General features: G+C 42.9%; 1 protein-coding gene across 1 annotated transcript; it reads right to left on the reverse strand.

Moving 5' to 3' along the window:
• Window positions 1-1,601: 1,601 nt before the first annotated feature.
• On the reverse strand, window positions 1,602-17,689 carry LOC102210368 (insulin-like growth factor-binding protein 4). Its single transcript, XM_005746028.1, has 4 exons — window positions 16,642-17,689; window positions 8,409-8,572; window positions 6,841-6,966; window positions 1,602-5,583 (listed from the first exon to the last, which is right to left on the reverse strand). Exons 1-4 carry the CDS (start codon window positions 16,997-16,999, stop codon window positions 5,449-5,451), a joined length of 783 nt encoding a protein of 260 aa, XP_005746085.1. The 5' UTR covers window positions 17,000-17,689; the 3' UTR covers window positions 1,602-5,448.
• Between the last annotated feature and the right edge of the window lie 2,943 nt (window positions 17,690-20,632).

Raw genomic sequence — 20,632 nt, forward strand, 5'->3', positions numbered from 1 at the left:
CTTTGAAATATAACATTTGATCGGGTTAAATATCCCACCTATGATGACCTCACAGTGTTAAAGTAAAAATACTGACTGTGGTGAAAAACTGCTTGCCAAGAATAGTTTGCTTCAGTTCATTGCATTCGTCAACTCATTATCCATCCAGCTGCCCAGTATACTTTTTACTGGCCCCGGGACAGAAGTTCACTGGGTTTGTTGAGTATGTCGAACAACTTTATGATGATCTGGTGCTCAAAGGTGGGCAATGCTGTCCTTCACTTATCTGACACATCTGACAAATCCCATGTAAGCACAGTGAAATAGTCACACATGGTTGCCAGAGACAGACAAACACTGGAATCTATATTTATTTATTTATTTATTTAAACATGACTTAATTATATTCACTAGAAAAATGGATCTCATATTTAGTTATTCAATCACAGAAATATTTCACATACGATTCACTGCAAGAGCATGTTTAACAGAAGAGTCAGTAAAGATCTGAGATTGGATACAAACAACTTAGATATTTAAAAGAAAAAAACGCTTCAAGACTAAGAACTATAATTAACTGTTGTAAACTGGGACACTGATAAGAAATGATAAGACCAAGTCTTTATTGATAAATAATAATAACACTAAATAGAGCATATTTCAGATTTGATGCACCATTCTCCAAAATATATCTCTGACATTTTTATACTACAGTGTTTTGCTACCTTTGTACACATCCAACTGTGCCTTCAGTTTAACTCTGACCTGTCAAGGCATGGACAGACCCCAGGAATTTGGCAGTCGGTACTTCGGGCCCTGAAGGTCGAAGTGTGAGGCCTCTGTGCGACAGACACATCCCACAAATGCTCAAGTGAACTTTTTGCATTTGTACTCAGGAAGCGAGGACTCCAAGAAATCACGTTTCCCAGTGGGATAAAAACCAAAAACACTACTTTATGACAACCAGATGACTGTTTTCCATGATCAGTGGAACTATATCTGCTATAAACATTGACTGTATATAAATGATGTCACCCATTGCAGATTTTTTTGTTTTTTTGGTGGGTGACTAGACACAAAAACACAATTAGTCCTAAATAGTAAGGTAAAGAATCTGTGTTACCCTTACAGGACAAATCTATGCATTTATTTGTATCTGCAGACTTAATAAACAGAAATATCTCTTATGCTTGGATATGTGAAAAGCCAGGTAACAAAAAATGGTTGCAAATGTAATGCAGGTTAGTTTTCTTTCACTCTACATTAAACCTGATTAGGGTGGGTACCAAATGGTTTTTTTCTGCACCACCTCACTAAACAATAGAGGATATAGTCACACCATAAAGCACATCCTTCTTTTTGTCCAGTTTTACTCTAAATGTGACAATACTTTAAAAAGTTAACATTGTTCTATGTTAAACTAGCATTTGAGACCTTGAAATCAACCAAACAATGTTTATTGAGGTCACAAAAGAATTTAGTGGAAGGTTTATTTTTTAGATTCTCAGTTAATACAATCTTATTTCTTCTGGCAGCCAAGGGACTCGCCACCTGCTGGACATCAGAAGGAATGCAGGTTTATATCACTGCTGCGACTAATAACACCAAGCTACACTGTAGTTTCTATGTATTTTAATCGTTGTATTACAATGTTACATTTTCATCAGGAAAACATTTAAAATGTAGCTGATTATTTCATTTGAAACTCTATATTTCAGTTGTTTGATCACTTCAGTGTTTAAGTATAACAATCCTGTTCTGGAAACATACACAAGACTTCAGCTGTTTCCAACCTCAGTCCATTTGTATGCATGCAAACATTACTTCATATGTTCTACACATTAACAGATAATATCAAATGCAAACAGTCTATTGTCGAGAAATGTAATTACAGTTCAGTACAGCAAAGTCAGAGGACAAGCAACTTACTATAGCTTAAATACACCATTTATGTAGTTAGAAGGCCTTTACACAGTCAAAGCCAAAACCATTTTCCATCTCTCACAAGGATTAAGACTGTTTTAACAGACAAATGTGTTTAGTAACACTTCATTAGTCGATGAATTGTAAGATAGGATTTGCTGGAACAATCTTTGTGAGTTCACTGAATGAGAACTGGCGTCTTTATTTTAACGTGCTCGTAGTCTTCGGTTTCGGTTTGATTTTCTCAAGCCGCAGCAATTATTCTCCACCCATACCATCTTCTACTTATCTATCTGTGGTTACCTGAACTACCTTTGGATGCATTTCTGTTTTTACTACCAACTAAAACTGCACGTCAATGACATGCGCTGTATCTAAAAATGTTTAAACTGAGCGTTAGCTTCAGTGATTAGATTATCGCAGCTTGATTTATTTGGATTTTTATTGTTACTTTTATACCCTGTAACCTGTGTGTGGAAACCTCATCATGCTTTATATGAGAGCAAAACTTGGTTAACACAGAGACAAGAAAAGATGCTGAGTTTGGTCATTGTTGCTCGAATTGTTTATTATGATTAAACATTACAGGGTTTAATCATAATAAACCTTTTTGACAGTTTTCCATTTGGAAAAAAAAAGAAAGAAAGAAAAGAAAAAATATGTTTTTCCTTCATTTGTCTGTTATAATGTTTCAGATAAGATCAGTGAGTGTACAGGTACACTGTCCAATGTGCAGAGTGCTCTAAATGCTCTGTTATTTGGGATTTTTTGTTTGTTTGTTTGTTTGTTTGTTTCTCATCCCTCTTGGCTTTATACGTATAGACTGTATATAAAAGATGAGGACACCCATCGTGATGAGGGTCTTCACCTCGCTGTCTTAGTGTTTTCAAACCAGATGTCATGAACATGGGAGCAGATCTGATTTAAAACCTGGACAGTGCACGCTAGCACATTTACTCATTTAGTCACAAGGTTCAGTCATAAGGTATCCTGGACACTAATGGCAACTTTAATTTATGGAATATAAATCATAATGTATACAGACGTAGTCAGAGAGCTGAGGGCCATTTTCCCATAGACTTAAACAGTTGGGTTTCTTTTTACAATTAAGAGGCCTGCCCTCTGCTGCCTGTTCTTTAAGTTTAAGGCACTCTTCCACATGGGCGTAAACTCAGAAATTGCATCTATCTTCAATATACAGTCTACGGCAGAAGACCCCTTGATTGTTTGTTTGCCAGACAGCACAGTTGGCTTAAAGGGAGCTAAAAAGGGAGGCAGCACCAGGACCCAGTGTAAGATAAATGAGCATTACTTTTAAGCTATTTTAGCTGTTTTGAAGCTGCTCTACTAGAATCTAAGAATCAAGATATGGAGTTGGCAATGAGCATAATAAGTCCAATAAAATCCAATTTCTTGACTGAGTTGCATAAAGAGAAAACGATCACATTAACATTGGGAATATCAGTTTTCCACAGGGACCTGGGCTGAAAGCAGCTGTCACTGGTTATATATTTTACTACCTTTCCCAGGAAGCACGAGAGATAAGCTCAGATTATTTTTCTTTTCTCAGTCTCTGTTTATCTGTCCTGCTTTTTATAAAGTAAAAACCCAATGCACTGTGGGAAAGGTAAAAAGCAAAAATGAATGAATTTTCATGGCACGTTTATTGTTCAGTTTGGAGCTGAACGTACCGCTCCGTGATTTAAAACTTAAATATTGTTTAGGTAAAATCAGTTGGTGGACATACAGAAAGTAAAAAGAAAGCCAAAATTTTGTATTAAGTGTCTTTTTGTTTCCGACACATCTTAAAATTATAGGCCACACACCAGTGCTTTGTTAGGTTAATGTTAATGCTGTTCTGTTCTTTGGTTTTTGAACCTTTTCTAGTGAATCCTGGGCCCAAACTGCCAGGACACCAACAACAACGACAGCAACAACAATCTTTTCTTGAGTCAGTAACAACCAAAGTCGCCCACGCAGCCGATGATGGAAAACCGTGACATTTGCACTGATAATGAACTCCTTTAATTATTATTGTAATCCTCAACAGATGCGTGATAACAGATACGCTGAGGAATTTTTATTTCCACATCATCGCTGCGTTATCTTTACTGCTTCGCCGCAGTCATCCAAGCCCAATTTTATGTTGGCTATAAGTTTACTTTGCTGCGAGGAGTTTAATCATTAAACTTTATTACACTCTGCTTCTATATTTACAGAACTGACTAATGAAACATTCAGCCAGGCAGCTGCAGTGATAGTGCAAAGCTAACGTGGGATTTTCTTTTTTTTATCATTTGACAATAACACTGAAAACCTGCAGGAAAAGCCTTTTTCAAACAAAGGTGATCCTCACATTTGCTGATGCTAATTGCTCCCCTCGTCACTCCAATCTGAAACAATACCCAAAAAGTGCAGAAACATTTTCCTTTTTTTTTCTTTCTTTTGTATTTTGGCACAATCAATATGTAGCACCACCGAAAGTTCTGCCATGCAGTCTGTTTGGAGATAAATCCCCTACATCGGAGCATATTCATACAAACACGAGTCCTACTGGCATCTTAGCACCAGCTGGAGAAACAAGATTATCCTATCAGCAGTGCACAGAGTTTCTAACCCAGCTACGCTGCCAGTCCTTTATGCTAGAGAGAGCTCAAAGAGGGAGGGGGTGCAGAGTTAACCACGGGGTGATGAAGCAAAACTATTCTGGGCTCTGTGAGATACAGATTTGCAGACTAATCTCACTTTTCACTTTGGTCTTTGTGGTGTGAAAAGCTATGGCTTATCATTTTGGTAATTCGAGACAGGGGTTGATGCATTCCTTTTCTTCCCTGTTTCTTTCTCTCGTTCTCGTCCCATCTGTTATTGCTACTCTGATGCCGTGGCTGAAGTAAACTTTGTGTTTATCAAACGCAAGCAAACGCATTTTATGGTTTGATTGCACTTGCTTATTAGATGAGTGGGGTTTACAAAAGAAAGAATAGCAGACTAAGAGTCACAAGTTACTTAAAAAACAAGAAGCTGGTGCACAGTCTTTTGAGAATCTTTCCAGATTGTCCAGAAATTCAGGTGAATAAGTGCTCCAGAAAGAATGAACCAAATGTTTAATCTCAGGTTTGATTGTTGGGTGGAGTGACTGCTTTTTTCCCCAGAATGCTACACTAAACCAGAGAAAATGACACGCTCTGCATTCTCTCTTTCTCAAAGATCACAACCACAACTGTTATCTGGAAGTGTATGTGTGCCTTTCTTCTGCCATCTGGTACTTTAAAGCACATGTGTCTGAGGACTATTGGCCTAAAGTTCACGTGATACAAAGAAAACAGAACAAGTGCTCAAAAGACTCGTATCACATACCCGCACACACAGAAACAAGATAGCAAAAGAACTCAATTCAATGGTTTCCTTTTTGTTGCACAAGCTCAAGTACCGTTGGCCTCAGGTAGAGTGAGGCTTAAGAATGAAGTCCTTTAGTCATATAGTTCTACTAATAAGCACCAGTAGAATTCAGCTGGTCCTGCACCCCCACTGCTTCCCCCCTGGTCTTCAGTCCCTCAGGCTAGCAATTAACTGGTGGCAGTCTAGATCCCCTCGCAGTTCCAGCGGCCCCGGCAGCCTCAGGCCCGTCTTCTGATCCACACACCAGCATTTTCCCCGCTGGCCGTCACGTGCAGGGTGGCACTGCAAGCACAAAGACAAAGGCGTTATTCTAGTTCTGTAACAGTTTTTCTAGACTAACTGTGAGGCAGAGGAGACATACAGCTCTGCGGGTCATATCAACTTTATGGCGCTGTCCACGTTTGGTAAATTATTGCTTTGTTTTGACTGCATGGAGTTTTAAACAGAACCTATTCTGCTAATTTGTTCCTGCATATTTTTGTTTTTGGACTCTACAAGTCTTGCTAGGAGTGTAAATGAAAAGAAGACCTTCGTTGTGATATTTAAAGACATTCCCACTGTACCGAAATGTAATATCGCAGCTCCAGATTGAGATAATGCTGCTTACTTTGCTAAAAACACAATCACACATTGCAGAAATTATACCCAGTGGATCCAAACAGAGTGTGAGAAGTGTTTAAAGCAGTTGAATTATTTAGCTAAAGCATTCCTTTTTTGAGCTTTCAACAGTTACTGTAATACTAAATTTATTGTGTGCGTTTGCACTTTTCCCATCACCAACACAGACGAGTTAACAATCTCAGAGCAACCCTGCCATGAAATGATTCCCAGTTGTCCCCAATGACCTGTGCTTTACTTCCCAATACGTTTTATCACAGAGCAGTTTTAGTTAAACAGTAAACAGATGCCTGCGAATCTGAGCAGAGAGAGATACTTTAGCCGTGTTACACAATCTGCACAGCTCAGACTTTTGATGACGGGTGCCTTAGCAGAGCTCGCCTTTTATCACTGACTCTGCGTCTGCTGCTTTGATTGCATGTGCAGCTCTATCAAGAGCTCAAGAGCAGCCCTATCTCCTCTCATTCTCCCTCACTCTTATCTGCACGCTTGCCCAATCTCTCAAAGGCAAAAAAATAAACTAACCCCCCCAAAAAAAGCAGGTAACTTCATCCAAGAACTAATTGCATCCATCGCAACAACAAAGTGATTACTGTCCAACAGTTTAGGGGAAACCGCTTTACACACAGTCTTGATTTCTGAGAGTAAATCACTTTCTATGTGAGCTTAGAACAATAACGATCTTGGCATGACCGTGACAGTCTGCCTGGAGACACTTTTGTGTTGATTTAGACTGTATGTCATCAGCTGCAGGCATGTTTTGTGTCTTGGCGAGAAGATTGCTTATGTAGTTTGAAAGGAACTCTTTGAACTATAAAGATAGGCATTTTTATTGGTAACGGCTTCATGATTGAGATTCACAGTTCACCAGTTGACATGGTCAGATTGCGGTCTGCTGAGTGAAAGCTGGAAAGTACAGACCTGTTTAGGGTGGAAATCTCCATTTTTGTCACAGTTGGGTATGGGGATCGTGAAGAGGTCATCGTGTGTGCGAGTATTCGATGCCAATCTGTCCAACGCTCTCTGGAGCTCGGCACGACACGGGGCCTGTAGGAGCAATAAGATTTGATTTGACGTTTAAAGACCAGCTGTCAACCACACATATAAACAGGCACTAAAAAAATGGAAGAAAATTATTCTCTTTGCTCATTAAAATCATGGAAAAATCTCGAGCAAGTTTAGATTTACTTTTATAAAGCGTCACCCATCTTAAGTTACCATTGTAGTCAGTAATGAAAAGTGATGAGTAATGCCAAAAACACGATTTCAGAACACAGTGAAAAACATTTTGATTACTCACAAACTGCAGTTTGTGACTCAACCCATAAAAAGCTAAAACCCTGATTTGGCAGCTATCCTGTTAAGGTCGACTCCTACGTTTTGAACGACCTGTGGATGTCCCGTTCTGACCTCTTAAACGTGCTCATTTGCGAGTTCTTCGTAGAACATCGGCCTCTGTCAGTGCGCCCCAGGGCGGCTGTGGCTACAATGTAGCTGCCATCACCAGTGTGTGAATGGGTGGATGACTGGATGTGTAAAGCGCTTTGGGGTCCTTAGGGACTAGGAAAGCACTATACAAATACAGGCTATTTACCATTCTGCATCAGTAATCCCATGTTAAAGATTATCATGGGTCTCCACCTATTACTTATCCAAATAGTGGTGTCCCAACACAAAGGTGGTCCATCAGGAGCACGCCTGCGTGTTTCTTAAATATTCAGAGGGTTGAGCACCATTGGTTTGTTCCCCAGGGTCAGACTGTCAGTGCCGAGTATTCATCCGAACTGTGGCAATGACCACACCAGCACAGTCTAACCACCCACCCTGCTGACAGATCTGGCTGCCCTGCCTCTTCCTCCTCTTTTCCCAGAATAAAATGAAAACTAAGAAAACATGGCTGGGGTCCAGCGCAGGAAGTCGTCAGAGCAGGCTTTCACAGAGAGTAATTTAAAGATGGTACCTGATTAAAGTGTTCACGGAGAAACCCTTGAAGGGGATAGGATTAAAATGTTGTCGTTTTTTTTGCGGTTGAAGCCGCACAGCGTTATATGTGAGTGCACAGAAGACACTGATTATGAAAAAGCAGCTTTTAAGTAAGCCGGTGTGTTTGTACCCAGCATCTGACCCTGAGAAATGTGAACTCGAGCTCTGAATGTGTTATTTCTGTGCGTCGATGTTCCACATGTCTGTGCGAAATGAATGCACTGAATAACGTGCCTGTGACGGATTAGGATCCAGGTTTGAACAGCTAATGGCACGCTAATGAAAATATGCACGTGTACTTTCATTCACAAGACCAAATGTTCCAGCCTGTAAATAACTAATTTGTTCAATTTATAACCTGCCTGTTACACGCTTGTGACTCTGGAACTGTAAAGCCGTAATGTAAAACACCTGCTGGATTCATGCATTTCGCTGCAGCGGAGATCGTCTGGGTTTCTTGTTTTTTCTGTGAAACGTAAGAAATGCCCGAGGATCATTTCTCTCACCAGGATCGCTTTGGCGTCTTCTCTGGCATTGTTGCTTCTCAGGTTTGTGGATTTTGGAGGGTGCCGGGCCAGGGTCTTCTGTATGCACCGCTTGTCCTGTGGACTGCACCGGATATTGCTGTTGTTCGGGTGTTCGGGAGTCATCTCTTCCTGCCTGTCCATAGCTAAACAACAAGAAGTAAAACTTTAGATCTTCAAATTCAAACAAGCGGTTTATGAGTCCTTGAAATAAATGTGTTTTAAAAAAATGCTATTCACAGCAGGTTTATAAAATACTTTTCTAGAAGTCTTCTTATTTACTGGCAGTTCCTTTATGGGGGCATGAACCTAACTGTACAGAAGGAGCTCCAGAAAGTTAAATAGTGCGTTCCTTGATGACTTCAAATACCTTATTTTGTCTTACCAACAGTCCAAAATGTATTTTAGTGAAAGTTTACTTCAGGAATGGCAGTGAAAGCTAATAATTTGTCATTTAAATGATAAAAGTGTGAAGTGAAGCATCTAACTGTTTTGTTCTAATAGTCCTCCTCGGTCAGCCAACAGTGTGGTGAATGTAGGCTAAAAACGAGGCCAGGTTAACTACAAGGACACGCAGCCTTGTTCCTGCCTGTTTGTATGAAGGGGGGAGTCTGTGCCACCTTTGCATCTCCATCATCCTGCAGTATGAGCCCAGCAGGCAACCAGCTGCTTCCTGAGGAAATGCCCCCCTGCCTCGTCATTCTCCACCTCTCCACAACAACCGCAGTCCGCACCAGATGGAGGTTGTTTGAGAGTATTTGCACTGTCACAAGCTTTTGGGGGCACGAGAAGGGCGAAGTAAAGAATAAAATGCGAAGTCTCGGTTCTCATGCATCTTGCCTTTCACCTGTGGCGTTTAAGGCTTGGCAGCGCTTTGGACTTTGTGCTCATAATCCATGGCTTTCTTACAAATTGGCACTGGAATCAAAGGACTTCAAAGTGTAGTTTTACAATTTTTAAACTGGTCTTTCTCTGATCACTGAACCAGATCTGAGCTCTGGTTAATATCACTGATCACTGGCAGGCATCCAGCTAACTGCTCCTGGCATAGACAGTGAAACAAGGGTTTGTAGCCTCCTTAATCTTGTGCAACATGCAGCCTTTTCTCAGGTGCATAAAGGCTCAAATACAGAAACCTTTCCTTTGTAGTTCAGACTCTTAAACATGTCCTCAAATGCCCCTTTAAGGATCCCGGGCCACTTCCTGGGGATGATTAGAGGGTTTTACAACTTGATCGGTGACCGTGTTTCTCTAAACCTCACGAAAGGTCATGTTGCTTTGTTTGTCTGGGGTGGAAGTATATCTCAGCTGTTTATATTTTTAGTCTCTTTGCTGTTAAACCTTGCTCATCAGCACTTTCTTCCACAAGAGCCATCGGGGTTTAATCTGTTTCCTAGTTGTTCTTTCTCCTCTTTTGCCGGTTCAGACTTTTTCCGACTCCACGTAGAGCGAGCCAAAGTGGGTCAGGGGTGGCATGTCCTGTTTGCTACCACTTCTGTTTTTCCATGGAGGAAGTCGCCACTTCTCTGTGTGGTTTCATCGGATTTGGATCGCCAGCTCTTGGCATCTAAATATCATTCCTTCAGGGCATTGTCAGGCCTGCACTGACACATTTGCGGCGCATTGTTAGTCACAGGTGCACAGCAGAGATAAAGGAAGTGCTGAGTGAGCAGACAATCGCACTCAGAATCAGGGACCAGGTACATTTTAATTAAGCAAAGCTGAGACTGTAATCAGTTCAAACAGACACCCTCACCTGTTTGTTAATCAGCAGATTTAGGTCATCGTCAACTAGTCATTGTGATAAGTTAGCAGAACGATAACGCAGCTTCTGACTCGGAGTATTTAGCAGACAAACTCAAAAGCTCTTACACAATAAACTGCATTGCTTGCTCAACCTAGCTTTTACATAAATATTTGTCTTCGCGTTGCTGCCAACGTCTTCGTCATAGTGAGCGTGACGTGCCGAGGGGCATCATTCATCGCTAGAAAAGAAAAACCCCACTTTACACAAGTTCGTCTCAGTACGTTATTTAATCCACATCATAACAAGTCCAGGCCACATGTGTCTGTTTATATATTTGCCTTCTCTCTGCAGACTGTAGAGCAGTGACACGAAGGGGTCATCAGATTACAGATTCCACTGTTAGTGGCTTTTAAGGCTGAGGCTGTGAAGCCCAAAGACAAATGTTCTCCCCAAATAAATATTTGGTTATGCTCAGAGTGCTTCCCACTCGTTTATACTTCTCCTAACTTGGATCTCAGATCTCAGATCGTCCATTACGAGACATTTGTACAAAAACACGACATGCAGCCTTTTACAGATTATTCATTCGTGCTCTACTGGATACAGATGCTGTGAATATGTTTAAGGTGAGGCTAGAAAGGTTTGAAAAGCTGAAAACATCATATCAAGCACTTTTCTGAAAGCGCATGGAGATCACTTTGGAGGACAGCATATTCACAAATGAGATGTTTTGGTGGACACACCCTGAAGAGGAGCAGCTATAAAATGTATTTGCTACTTATAGAGTGCCACACGGTTGCTGTTCTTTTGTAGGCCAACCCAGAGGTTCACATTGTGCTGGTGGCTGAAACAAAAAGCCAATGGGATTTTTACTTAGGCTTATTGGATTATTGCAAAAAAAATAAGCTCTTGGAAAAAACATTGTGTCCAAACTTTTGACTGGATCCGTACTTGGACAATATATTTTTCAACTGTGTGAAATTAATCACAGAAATGCTTAAGTTAGCCACAAATGATCTACATCACTCTCTATACTGAATGGTACAGAAACACCATTGACATGTTAGCGGCTCTCATGATTCTAGTAATGTATTTAACAATGCTCTTAAATGCATCTGTCCATTTCTGACACTTTTCTGGCAAGTCTGGTTAATGGGAGTAGCAGTCTAAGCAGACATGCACAAACCATCCTCTTCCCAAACAGCTCTTGCAGGCTTGTGGGTGTCATACTGAGGCATTCCCAAGCCAGCTGAGAGACATCATCTTTCCAACATGTTCTGGGTCGGCCCCAGGACCTCCTCCCATTTGGACATGCCCAAACCAAATCACCTAAGAGTCATCCAGGAGGCACACGAACCTGCTCAACTGGCTTCTTCTGATCCAGAAAAGCAGTGATCCCCTCCTTAAATGAACTTTTTGAAGTTCTTCTCTTCTGTTGAGTTACAGCGAGAGCCACAGCTCATCAGGCTCAGGCCTTTCCTGTTCTGACACATTGTTTTATTTATGTCCAAACGTTGAAGATTCGTTTGATTTGAACATAAAACTTAAAATGACACCTGATAGAATAGCTTATATTGCGCTGACAACAGCTAATGTCTTTTGAAACAAATGGTCTTCGGGGAGTCTTCTTTTCCCAAATGTTTGGTGACACTTTTATGTGCTTCCCCCCCCCTTCCCTGCAAGCGATTCTGGCAGCAAACTGAACTCATCTAGGCTTACTACCAACTGACTGCTCTTTTTGGTCAACACTGGACACTGCCAGAGTATCAGTATCAGACGCTCGGTTTCCAGGCAGAAGATTTCTTTGAATCTGTTAATCATCAGCTCGAATCTAACACAGCACCAGTGCTGCTGTCGGGGCCAATGAAAATGTTGGACTGTGCTATAGGGTAATTTGTCAAAGGAAAGGTTGAAAGAAAGTTAAATCAACACTAAATCACAAAAGCAGAAACCTGCTGCTACTGCACGGCCTGCTGCTGCTCAGCGGATGTCAAAACAGACATCCCAGTCTCTAGAAACCAATCAGGAGCAATAAATCTGTAAAATTAAAAATGCCTGCTTGATTATATACTGGCTGCTCTTTAGGAGCTAGCAGAAAAAAGTGCATAATTAGAAACAGAACTCAGAAACTATAACTATAAGGCTCATTTACAGGTTCAAAGCAGCTTTTCATGATTCAAAATCGTATACTTATGCAGCCCTCAGTTCATCTTCTGGCTCAAACACACTGATTAGGCTCCTAATGGCAGATGTCTTGATCGGCTGACCCTCACAGACAACAGATTTGAACTGCGGGGCGTGAAGCTTCTGTTCTCACAGCCAGAGGTTTGCGTCTGAGATTACCTTGTAAGGATATCCCCTCTCACTGACGGCAAACCGATCCGAGAAAAACTGTCTGCAACTGAGCGTTTAGAGCAGCATGAAGCCTGAGCTTTGACCCACATGGTTTGCATTTACACATGCTGACCTCATTATTTGAAACTTTAACCGTGTTTAGTGTGAGAATCCTCCGTTATAACAATATAGACATGACAGAAAACAAGGAAAAGTATAATAGGTCCCCTTCAGCCCAATACTCTACAGCCTAAACCTCTTATAAGCCAGATGTAACACAAACACACACACACACAAAGGTGTGGATCAGAGAGAAAAACATGGGTAAAGGATAGGGCTGAACCTTTTCCAGATGGATCATCATCAGGATAAACATTATCCTTGAACCTGTGTCAAACTTTTGGATCAAAGCATTGTTCGGCGATGAAAATGAAGCTTGTTTTTCAGAAACAGGGGCTTACCCCCCCCTCTAAGTTTCTCGCGTTTTCAGGAAGGAATTCTGTTTTTAATCAAGATGAAGGCAGAACCTGAATTTGAATTCATGTCTGTTATATAAACTCAGCCGATGTGGATCTGTCAGTAAGATATCTCTGGAGCCGGATCGTGTTGCTGTTTGTGTTGCAGATTCATTTGCTTACAGATTTGTGAGTAAATTCTGTCACAGAGAGCAGTAATCCTTGCTGAGTTTATGCATTAATGGTGCTTTGTGGTGAATAGAGGGAACCCTGCATCTATAGTGAACTAGGTCAAACTATTCTGGGTTACTCCATTAGATTGATTGAAAGCTGAATATTCTTACATTCAGAGTGATTCGCTCCCCTGTGCGAAGACAGGAAATGAAATCAAACATTGGTGATTACAGCTGAGGAATCGCACTTTTTAAAAATCTCTTAATATCAAGACTGTTGCCGGTGAAGCGTTTAGTTTGATTCACATCTACAGGTCAGGATGTGGACCCCTAATTCTAAACTCAGTGCTTCCTAAGTGACCTAGTGGAAGTTAAGAGGTGAAAATGTAGTCAAACGGTGCATACCTACACCAAGGCCAACTGAAATTTAAAATTTAAAGATTTATTTAGTGTATTTATTGAATTCCTGGATTCCGAAGAACATCTGGGCCCAGATTAGAGTGTAATATTGTCTTGAGAACTTTAAGACAATAATTCCCAGTGTCAGTTTGATATGTGTTTTTTTCATGAAGCTATAAAACCAAATGTCCAATTTTGTTCTACCTTGAAGTGGTGAAAATCTTTCCAAAAATTCCTGGATCCAAATCTGGATCGACTCCCAGGGACTCCATTTAACCTGGGCCAAGCCCCACCTGGGGCAAAAATGTTCATGCAGATCCATCCATAACTCTTCGAGCAGTTCTGCTAACAAACAGGCAAACCAAGCCAGTCACATGTCCTCCTTGAAGGAGGTAAAATGTCCATTTGTTCTCGGGAGATGGAGCTAAAGTATTTTTCTTACTGAACTTCTGGCTCAGACTTAAATCCCAGCCCGTGAGGATTCACTCGCCTCAGATTAAGGATGTGTTGTGGCCGGGACAGAGTTGGGTTGTTTGTGTATCTCTCGGCTCCGACTCTGGAGGGGGGTCCCTGCCCCACAGAGAACAGCAATTAGCTAATCGCATTTACGGCTGCACAAGAGCCCCAGCTGTACAAATGCACCGCACGACCCAAAGAAAGCAAATATGAAATGACATCTGCCGAGACAACTTTGAGAAAGCACATCTTTAATAACCAGTTCGGAGCTCCCAAATTGTGCTGGGAGAAAAAATCTAGGTTAGCATGCTGCTTTCATAAAGGCCTACGTGCGTCACAGTAAATTGGACATAGTCGAACAGAGTCTGGCTCCGCCGACTGCTTCATTCATGCAACTCCCTCTGTGCCTGTAGGTGTAAGACTTTTCATATCTGACATCTGTATCAGTTTGTAAATAATATCCGTTTCACTGCGAGAGGGAAGCGTCTGAATACCCGACACCGGGGCAGACCCAGCAGGAATGCGGGAACAGATGCCAGCACACGCTTGATGATTTATTCTAAGTATTAAGATTGAGACTGAGAAAGGAATATTAAGAAGCACTAAAGCTGCCTTAGACTTTGACATGCGGCGCAGGATACTGCCTGTTGTTGCTATGGAAATTCAGTTCAGGAAGAGAGAAACGGGCAGATAGCTCATAATTCTTCACAGCCTGATTTAATATGTTACTTTTCCTAAACACGAGGCAGCACCAGCCAGCAGCTGCAGGGCTGTGACTACCAGCGTGAAAACCCTAAATTCACTTCAGTACGCTGTTAGGATGTGCCTGCATCCCAGGGTCCTTTTATTGCGAATTCTCTAGGTTTTTACAATCCCTCTTTCTATTTTTATCTGGCATGTTCACTGTTGCTAGGAGTGGGGCAGTGTCAGACATGTATTCAGGAGATGCACCCCCTTGTTTAATAATGCATAAGTACGGTGAATGCACCACAAAGGAAATCTAGAGCTTTTTTGCCTCTCCCCGGTGCCTCTCTGATCGTCTCCCGTCTGCCACGGTTTACATTAAACATTCTCATACAGTAGATCTGAGCTGCTGCCAGCAGAATTGATTTACAGTGAGATTTATCGGGCAGAGCTTCCCTGCTTTGTTATGACAGACCTCGGGGGTGAGAAAGAGCATCGAGGCAAACGATACCCAGCGCTCGGATTACAGAAAACCCCCAAAACAAAACTTTTCCAAAATGTTCCAACCCGCCAAGTCCCCTCCGTGTGCTACAGCTCAGCTAACTGGACAATGCAGCATCGGAGAGATTCAGGGAGAACATTCTGCAAGATAAACGGGTGTGGACCCAAACAGCTCTCCTTTTATATCAAGCTCAACACAGCTTTCCTCTTCTTTCTGATTCCGTTCAGTCACGCTATGTGCCGGGCTAACCTATGCTGGCCCTGCGCAGAGAGCAGAAGGCTCTAATTTCAGCTCTGGCAGCAACAGTGCCGATGAGCTCATCCTCACGAAGGAGCTGGACACGGTGGGCGATGCGCTCGAGGGCTCGTTCGGGAAAGAGAGGAGGTGGGGTGCTCCCAGGGCCAGGAGAAACAGATGCTGCAATGACAATGAGCGTCCTGCGAGTTTTACACCGACTAAAGCCCGTCCAGGTCTTTGGAAGACTATCCTACTACTATTACCAGAAAATGTCTGGGAGCATGTGTGCAGCAGATAATCTGGAACAAATAAAAGAGCCGCCACCTTATAACAGTTGTCTTAAATGATTTAATGGAAATCAGCACCACTCCCTTTGTGGAGACAAGCAGTTAGTCTAGTTAGGATATGCAGATCCAGCATTAGACATCCCACTGTGTGAAAGTGGAAACAGACTTTGGAAGAGGAATGCAATAACAGAAAAGGAGAGCTGGGCCAGAAGAGTGTGATAGAGACATCAGCAGCAGAAGAAGAAGAGTTAGAGATTTGCAGCAGCAGCGGGAGGAGGAGGAGGACCAGGGGTATCCATGAAAGAGCACCACATAAATTACTGATTGCAGAGAGCTCTAATAGCTCCAGACTGGCCACACTCCATTACAGTCATTTCATACAGCAGCTTTTATTACCTCCTCCCATTACAAACACACACAGATTCACTGGGACACACACACACGGAGACTCTCACATTTCCAGCATCACCACAGTCCATTTCACTGCCTGCACTTCACCTGCAGGACCTCACTTAAACATGGCATACGCGAGTTCTGCTGACAAGAAGAAAATTTGCAGGATGCCTTCAGTAAACTTTGTGCAGCGTGCAGCACACGCACACCCTGGTGCTCCGCATCTTTCAGCAGGGCTCCCTTTCACAGCGAGCGGCCGCAGGACAGCGGCGGGACTGTGTGCGCTCTCCCATCAGGATCCGGTGCGTGTGCATGCTCTGCTTCAGGGCTTAGCTGAGATTAGGGTAAACAAGCAGCACATTGTCACCCCCCCAACTCTGCCCGGATCAGGTAAAAAAGGTCCGGGGAGCACAGAGAGAAAACATTCTGGTCTGCAGAGACGCCGCTTCAGCTTGGGACAGATCACTTTTGGCACCAAATGAGAGAAAGACCTTTGCCGCTTTGAGCGTAACTAAACAAGAAGAAGAAGAGCCCGGTTTCACTCTCACCTGAGTTCTCCTCCACCTCCCTCTCATCAGTGCAGATCCCCTGGCCATGCATCAGTGAGTGCAGCGGCCTCTCCACGCCCCTCGGCGGGTAGCAGCGGAGGCTCGTGCCACATCGGGGTGAGTAAACGCCACAGTGGGCTCCTTTAGGCAGGGCACAGGTGGGGCAGCAGCCGCAGCCGGGCTCCCGCACCGTTTCCTCGCAGCCTTCAGGCAGACGGCAGCTGGCCAGGCGCTCCTCTGAGCAAACGGGGCAGCGAATGGCCTGGTCTGACAAGCACAGTGCCGCCAACGACAAGGCGCCAAACACCCACAGGCCCCAGCAGGACGGAGCTACTGCCACGCCACCTCCACGCACCATGGCAGTCCCGGCACCTGCACGCAATCCTTTGCCCTTGTGTATGGTCACTTTGGCCGCCTCCTCTTCTGAATGTGGTGCAGCTTATAATCACTTTGAGAAGAGGTTTGAGAGGAACGCTTTGTCCTGGAAGGTCTTTGATATTTTCAGCTGGTTAGTGTTTCAAATGCAGGCACACAATGCCTCTGCTGTACTGCTTCTCCGTTGCTCTGATTCAATTTCACACCGCAGAAATTGGAGCCTGCTCTTGATGCGCTCAGCTCGTGGGTGATGAGAACAAGTTTTGGGGGTTTTGGGGGGGTTTCTTTTTTGTTAAGGTGGAACGAGCGGGAAGGATATCCGCCGGCACGTTCAGGTGAGGCTTGCTCTGTCTTCGAGTCCGAGTCCCGATGCTCGCCCGCGCTCTGCCGAAACACCAAAAAATCTGGTCTACAAGTGTCCAAATGCAAAGCCAGTCAGCGAAAGGCCGTGTTTTTGGTAACAGCTGCAGTTTCCTCCTCTTGCTGGTGTGCAGTGCAAAGGACTCGCTCCTGAGAATGGCTCAACACGAGTGGCTCTCCTTGGACTTTATACTGGCCCATGGACACGCCTCTTTCTACAGTGAGAGAGGAGCTGAAAGGCAGAGCAGAGAAAAGCCAGACTAAAGCTCTCTCCCTCTGTCTCCCTCTCGCACTCAGGCACACAAACTTATATACACTCTCCCTCATTTACTTGTCCTCTCTCAATCCTGAGTGCCCTGAGAGGAGAGGGAAAAAAGAGCCCAATCGCCTTTTCACTTGTTCACACAGAGAATATCACTCTGTTCTCTCTCCCTGCAGCCCACCCTTATCTCAGCCACTCTCAAATATTGATTTTTTTTTTCCCTTTTTTTTAAAAGATAAAACCATTTACATCCAGGAAAAAAGAAGCAACGTGTCAATGCTGCTCTGCTTTAATCAACCCCAAATGCACAGCAGAAAACAACCTCTGCAGCCTCAACAGGGTCTCGCCGCGTGTTTGTGCCTGCATCCAGTGGTCAGTCCAGGCTGTGCTGTCAACCCCGCCGCCCACCCACCCACCTCCTCATTATCTCTGCTCCTAGATCTCTCTCTCTCCCTTTTTCCTAACTAGAGTGGGCAGCTATAAAAAGGCAAATGGACAGTCAAACACAGACCCCCCCTGCCCTCCCCCCACCAATCCTAAAAACGCCTCCCACCAGTGGGATCGCACGATATGTTCTAACAATGCTGCAGTTTATTGCACACGTGTGTGTTTCTGATCAGACTCTGTAAATCAGCGTGCTCCTTGCGTCTTGTTTGCCTGTGCATGTGTGCCCTCCGCCCAGCCCAAAAGGTTTTCAATCATGGCTTTTATTGCTTTTCTTTTTTCTCCCCCTGTGTTTCTTTGCCTCCATTTTGCCATGGAAACCCAGCATGCATTGTAACGCCTTTGTGAGTGTGCGTTCTTTCAGCTTTTTTCTACACGCTGGTGGCTGGTTGCCACCGGCAGGCCGTGGGCAGCAGCCAAGCCTCTCAAGGCCGTGCACCGCTCAGGTGGGTGCTGCAGCGAGCGTTGTTAGTTACGAGACATCGGTGGTACTGATCTGAAACGTCCACAAAGCACTTTAAACACACTCCAATACAAGTCTGCTTTAGGGCTCCGTGGTAAGGTTAGAAATTTTTACTGAGCCTCGATTTAAAAGACGAGCCACCCGCTTACTTTTATGTTCTTTCTTTACAGAGACGGAAAAATCAAGCTGCAGTTTCTGGAATTGCTCAACAGTCTCTGAACTCACAGCAAGAATAGGAACGTTATTATGTGTCAGTTATGAGGTGTTTGACTGTGTTTGTGTTTTGGGGGGTGCAGGGTGGTTAGTCAAAGGTTAAATGTGGTTATTGATGCAATTTTGTAGATGCTGGCTGAGCTAATGAGCTGTGTGTGAGCTGTGTTTTTGTTGTAACTTGAAAAGCAGTGCAACAGACCGGCAGACAAGCGGAACATGCAAATTCTTCTTCCAGTATTTTAGGCTCGTTTTAAACAAATATTATTTTGCCAGAGATGACAGGAAAAGGAGGGCAGACGTAGACGGGAAACGATGGATGGGAATCTTTCAACAGTGTGAAACAAAACAACCTGAAAGAAACGGTGCAGACAAAAGCAGAAGAACAACAAAGCCCCCCCCCAACAAAAAAGTTAAAGTTTATATCCTCGTGGAAATCACATTTTTTTATCTTTCTGTTCATTCTAACAATAAGCTATGATCTGTTGAAGTTCACAAATGAAAAGCACATAAACAGCTTCTAATAGATGTCATAAGATTTCCCCCCAAAAAAGCAGAATCTTTGCCACCTGGAATATTTTCAATATCAAAAAGAGACCACGTGCAATACTCAAATTCCAAAAGTATTGGCTATAAAAGCTGAAAGGTATAGATTTAATTATGAAATGGAACAACCTGTCAGATCTTCACAACTTTAAAGCCACATAAGGAGAAATAAAAGGAGAAAGCTGACCTTTCCTTTATTATGTGCTTTCAGTGAAAGAAATAAGGATATATGGTATTTCTGTTTGTCTGGTGCTAATATGAAGCTTAAGCAGTCAAAGTTGATTCAGTAAAGTGAATATTTACTGCACAAAGGTGCAGGATGAAACCAATAAGCTGTCTTATTAAAGGAGAATGAGAGAAAGGAGCTGAAAACGAGCAGAACTGGAAGGAGAACTGTGCGTTTTCTCTCACCTACATTAAACTGCTTTAGGTTTGAGTCATGTCCACAAGTTTTACAAAGAGGAGGGACGACCACAGGAAGCTAAAAGCTGTTTAAATGTTGATTTGAAGCATACTGTCTTTGCCAGCAGAGCTCTTTGCAATCAAATATTTAAACCTGTGAGTGTAGAAGTCCTTAGCCCGACCCTGTGCTTTTAGGATCTGTGATCTAAGAGAAATCAGAAACAGTTGTTCCTCACTAAAATGAGAAAGATGTTTTTCTCTCTCCAGAACACTGAGGCTGTGATAGGTCCTGTGATTTTGAAGCACACTGTGGAAAACCTGTGTGGAGACGCTTCATTATGCACAGATAATAGTAAAACGTACAATTGTGGCACATCTGACGCATTAAAAACATCATATTTAAATAAATAAGAAGTATATAAATAAAGTGAGGAGCATACATCAGCAATTTTAGAAGCAGTGAAAGACAAACATTTTCATCAGTGACCCTCTTTCAGCCTCAGTTTTCAGACTACGTTCGGATCTTTAAAGGCACGACATGCTGGTACGTCCTCCCGTCACTGAAAACCAGCTTTGCTCATATGGTCGCTCCAACCTCCTTCATTACTGCGTGTTACTAATTAGGCATCTGTGGAGTTAGATAGTGGATAATCTTTTGTAACAGACCCACCTTAGGGATGAACATAAAACATTCAAATGTCACAAGACTTAAAAGTTTTGATTATATTAAATAGTTTTTGGCAGTTTTTAAAGTGTTTCAGCTGAATTATTTGTTCCCCCCTTAAAATTTCACCTCACACTTGAAATTTTGTACATTTTAAAGGTGAAACCAAAAACTAAATCTGATACAAATATGTGAGGGTCACTTCATGCTCCTGTACCACAAGACCTCTGTTACCTGTGGTAACTCCACAGGTTGTTGTCAAAGC

Source organism: Pundamilia nyererei, unplaced genomic scaffold (assembly GCF_000239375.1).
Source record: "Pundamilia nyererei isolate P.nyererei 1_Seehausen unplaced genomic scaffold, PunNye1.0 scaffold00171, whole genome shotgun sequence".
In the NCBI taxonomy this organism is placed as follows: domain Eukaryota; kingdom Metazoa; phylum Chordata; class Actinopteri; order Cichliformes; family Cichlidae; genus Pundamilia; species Pundamilia nyererei.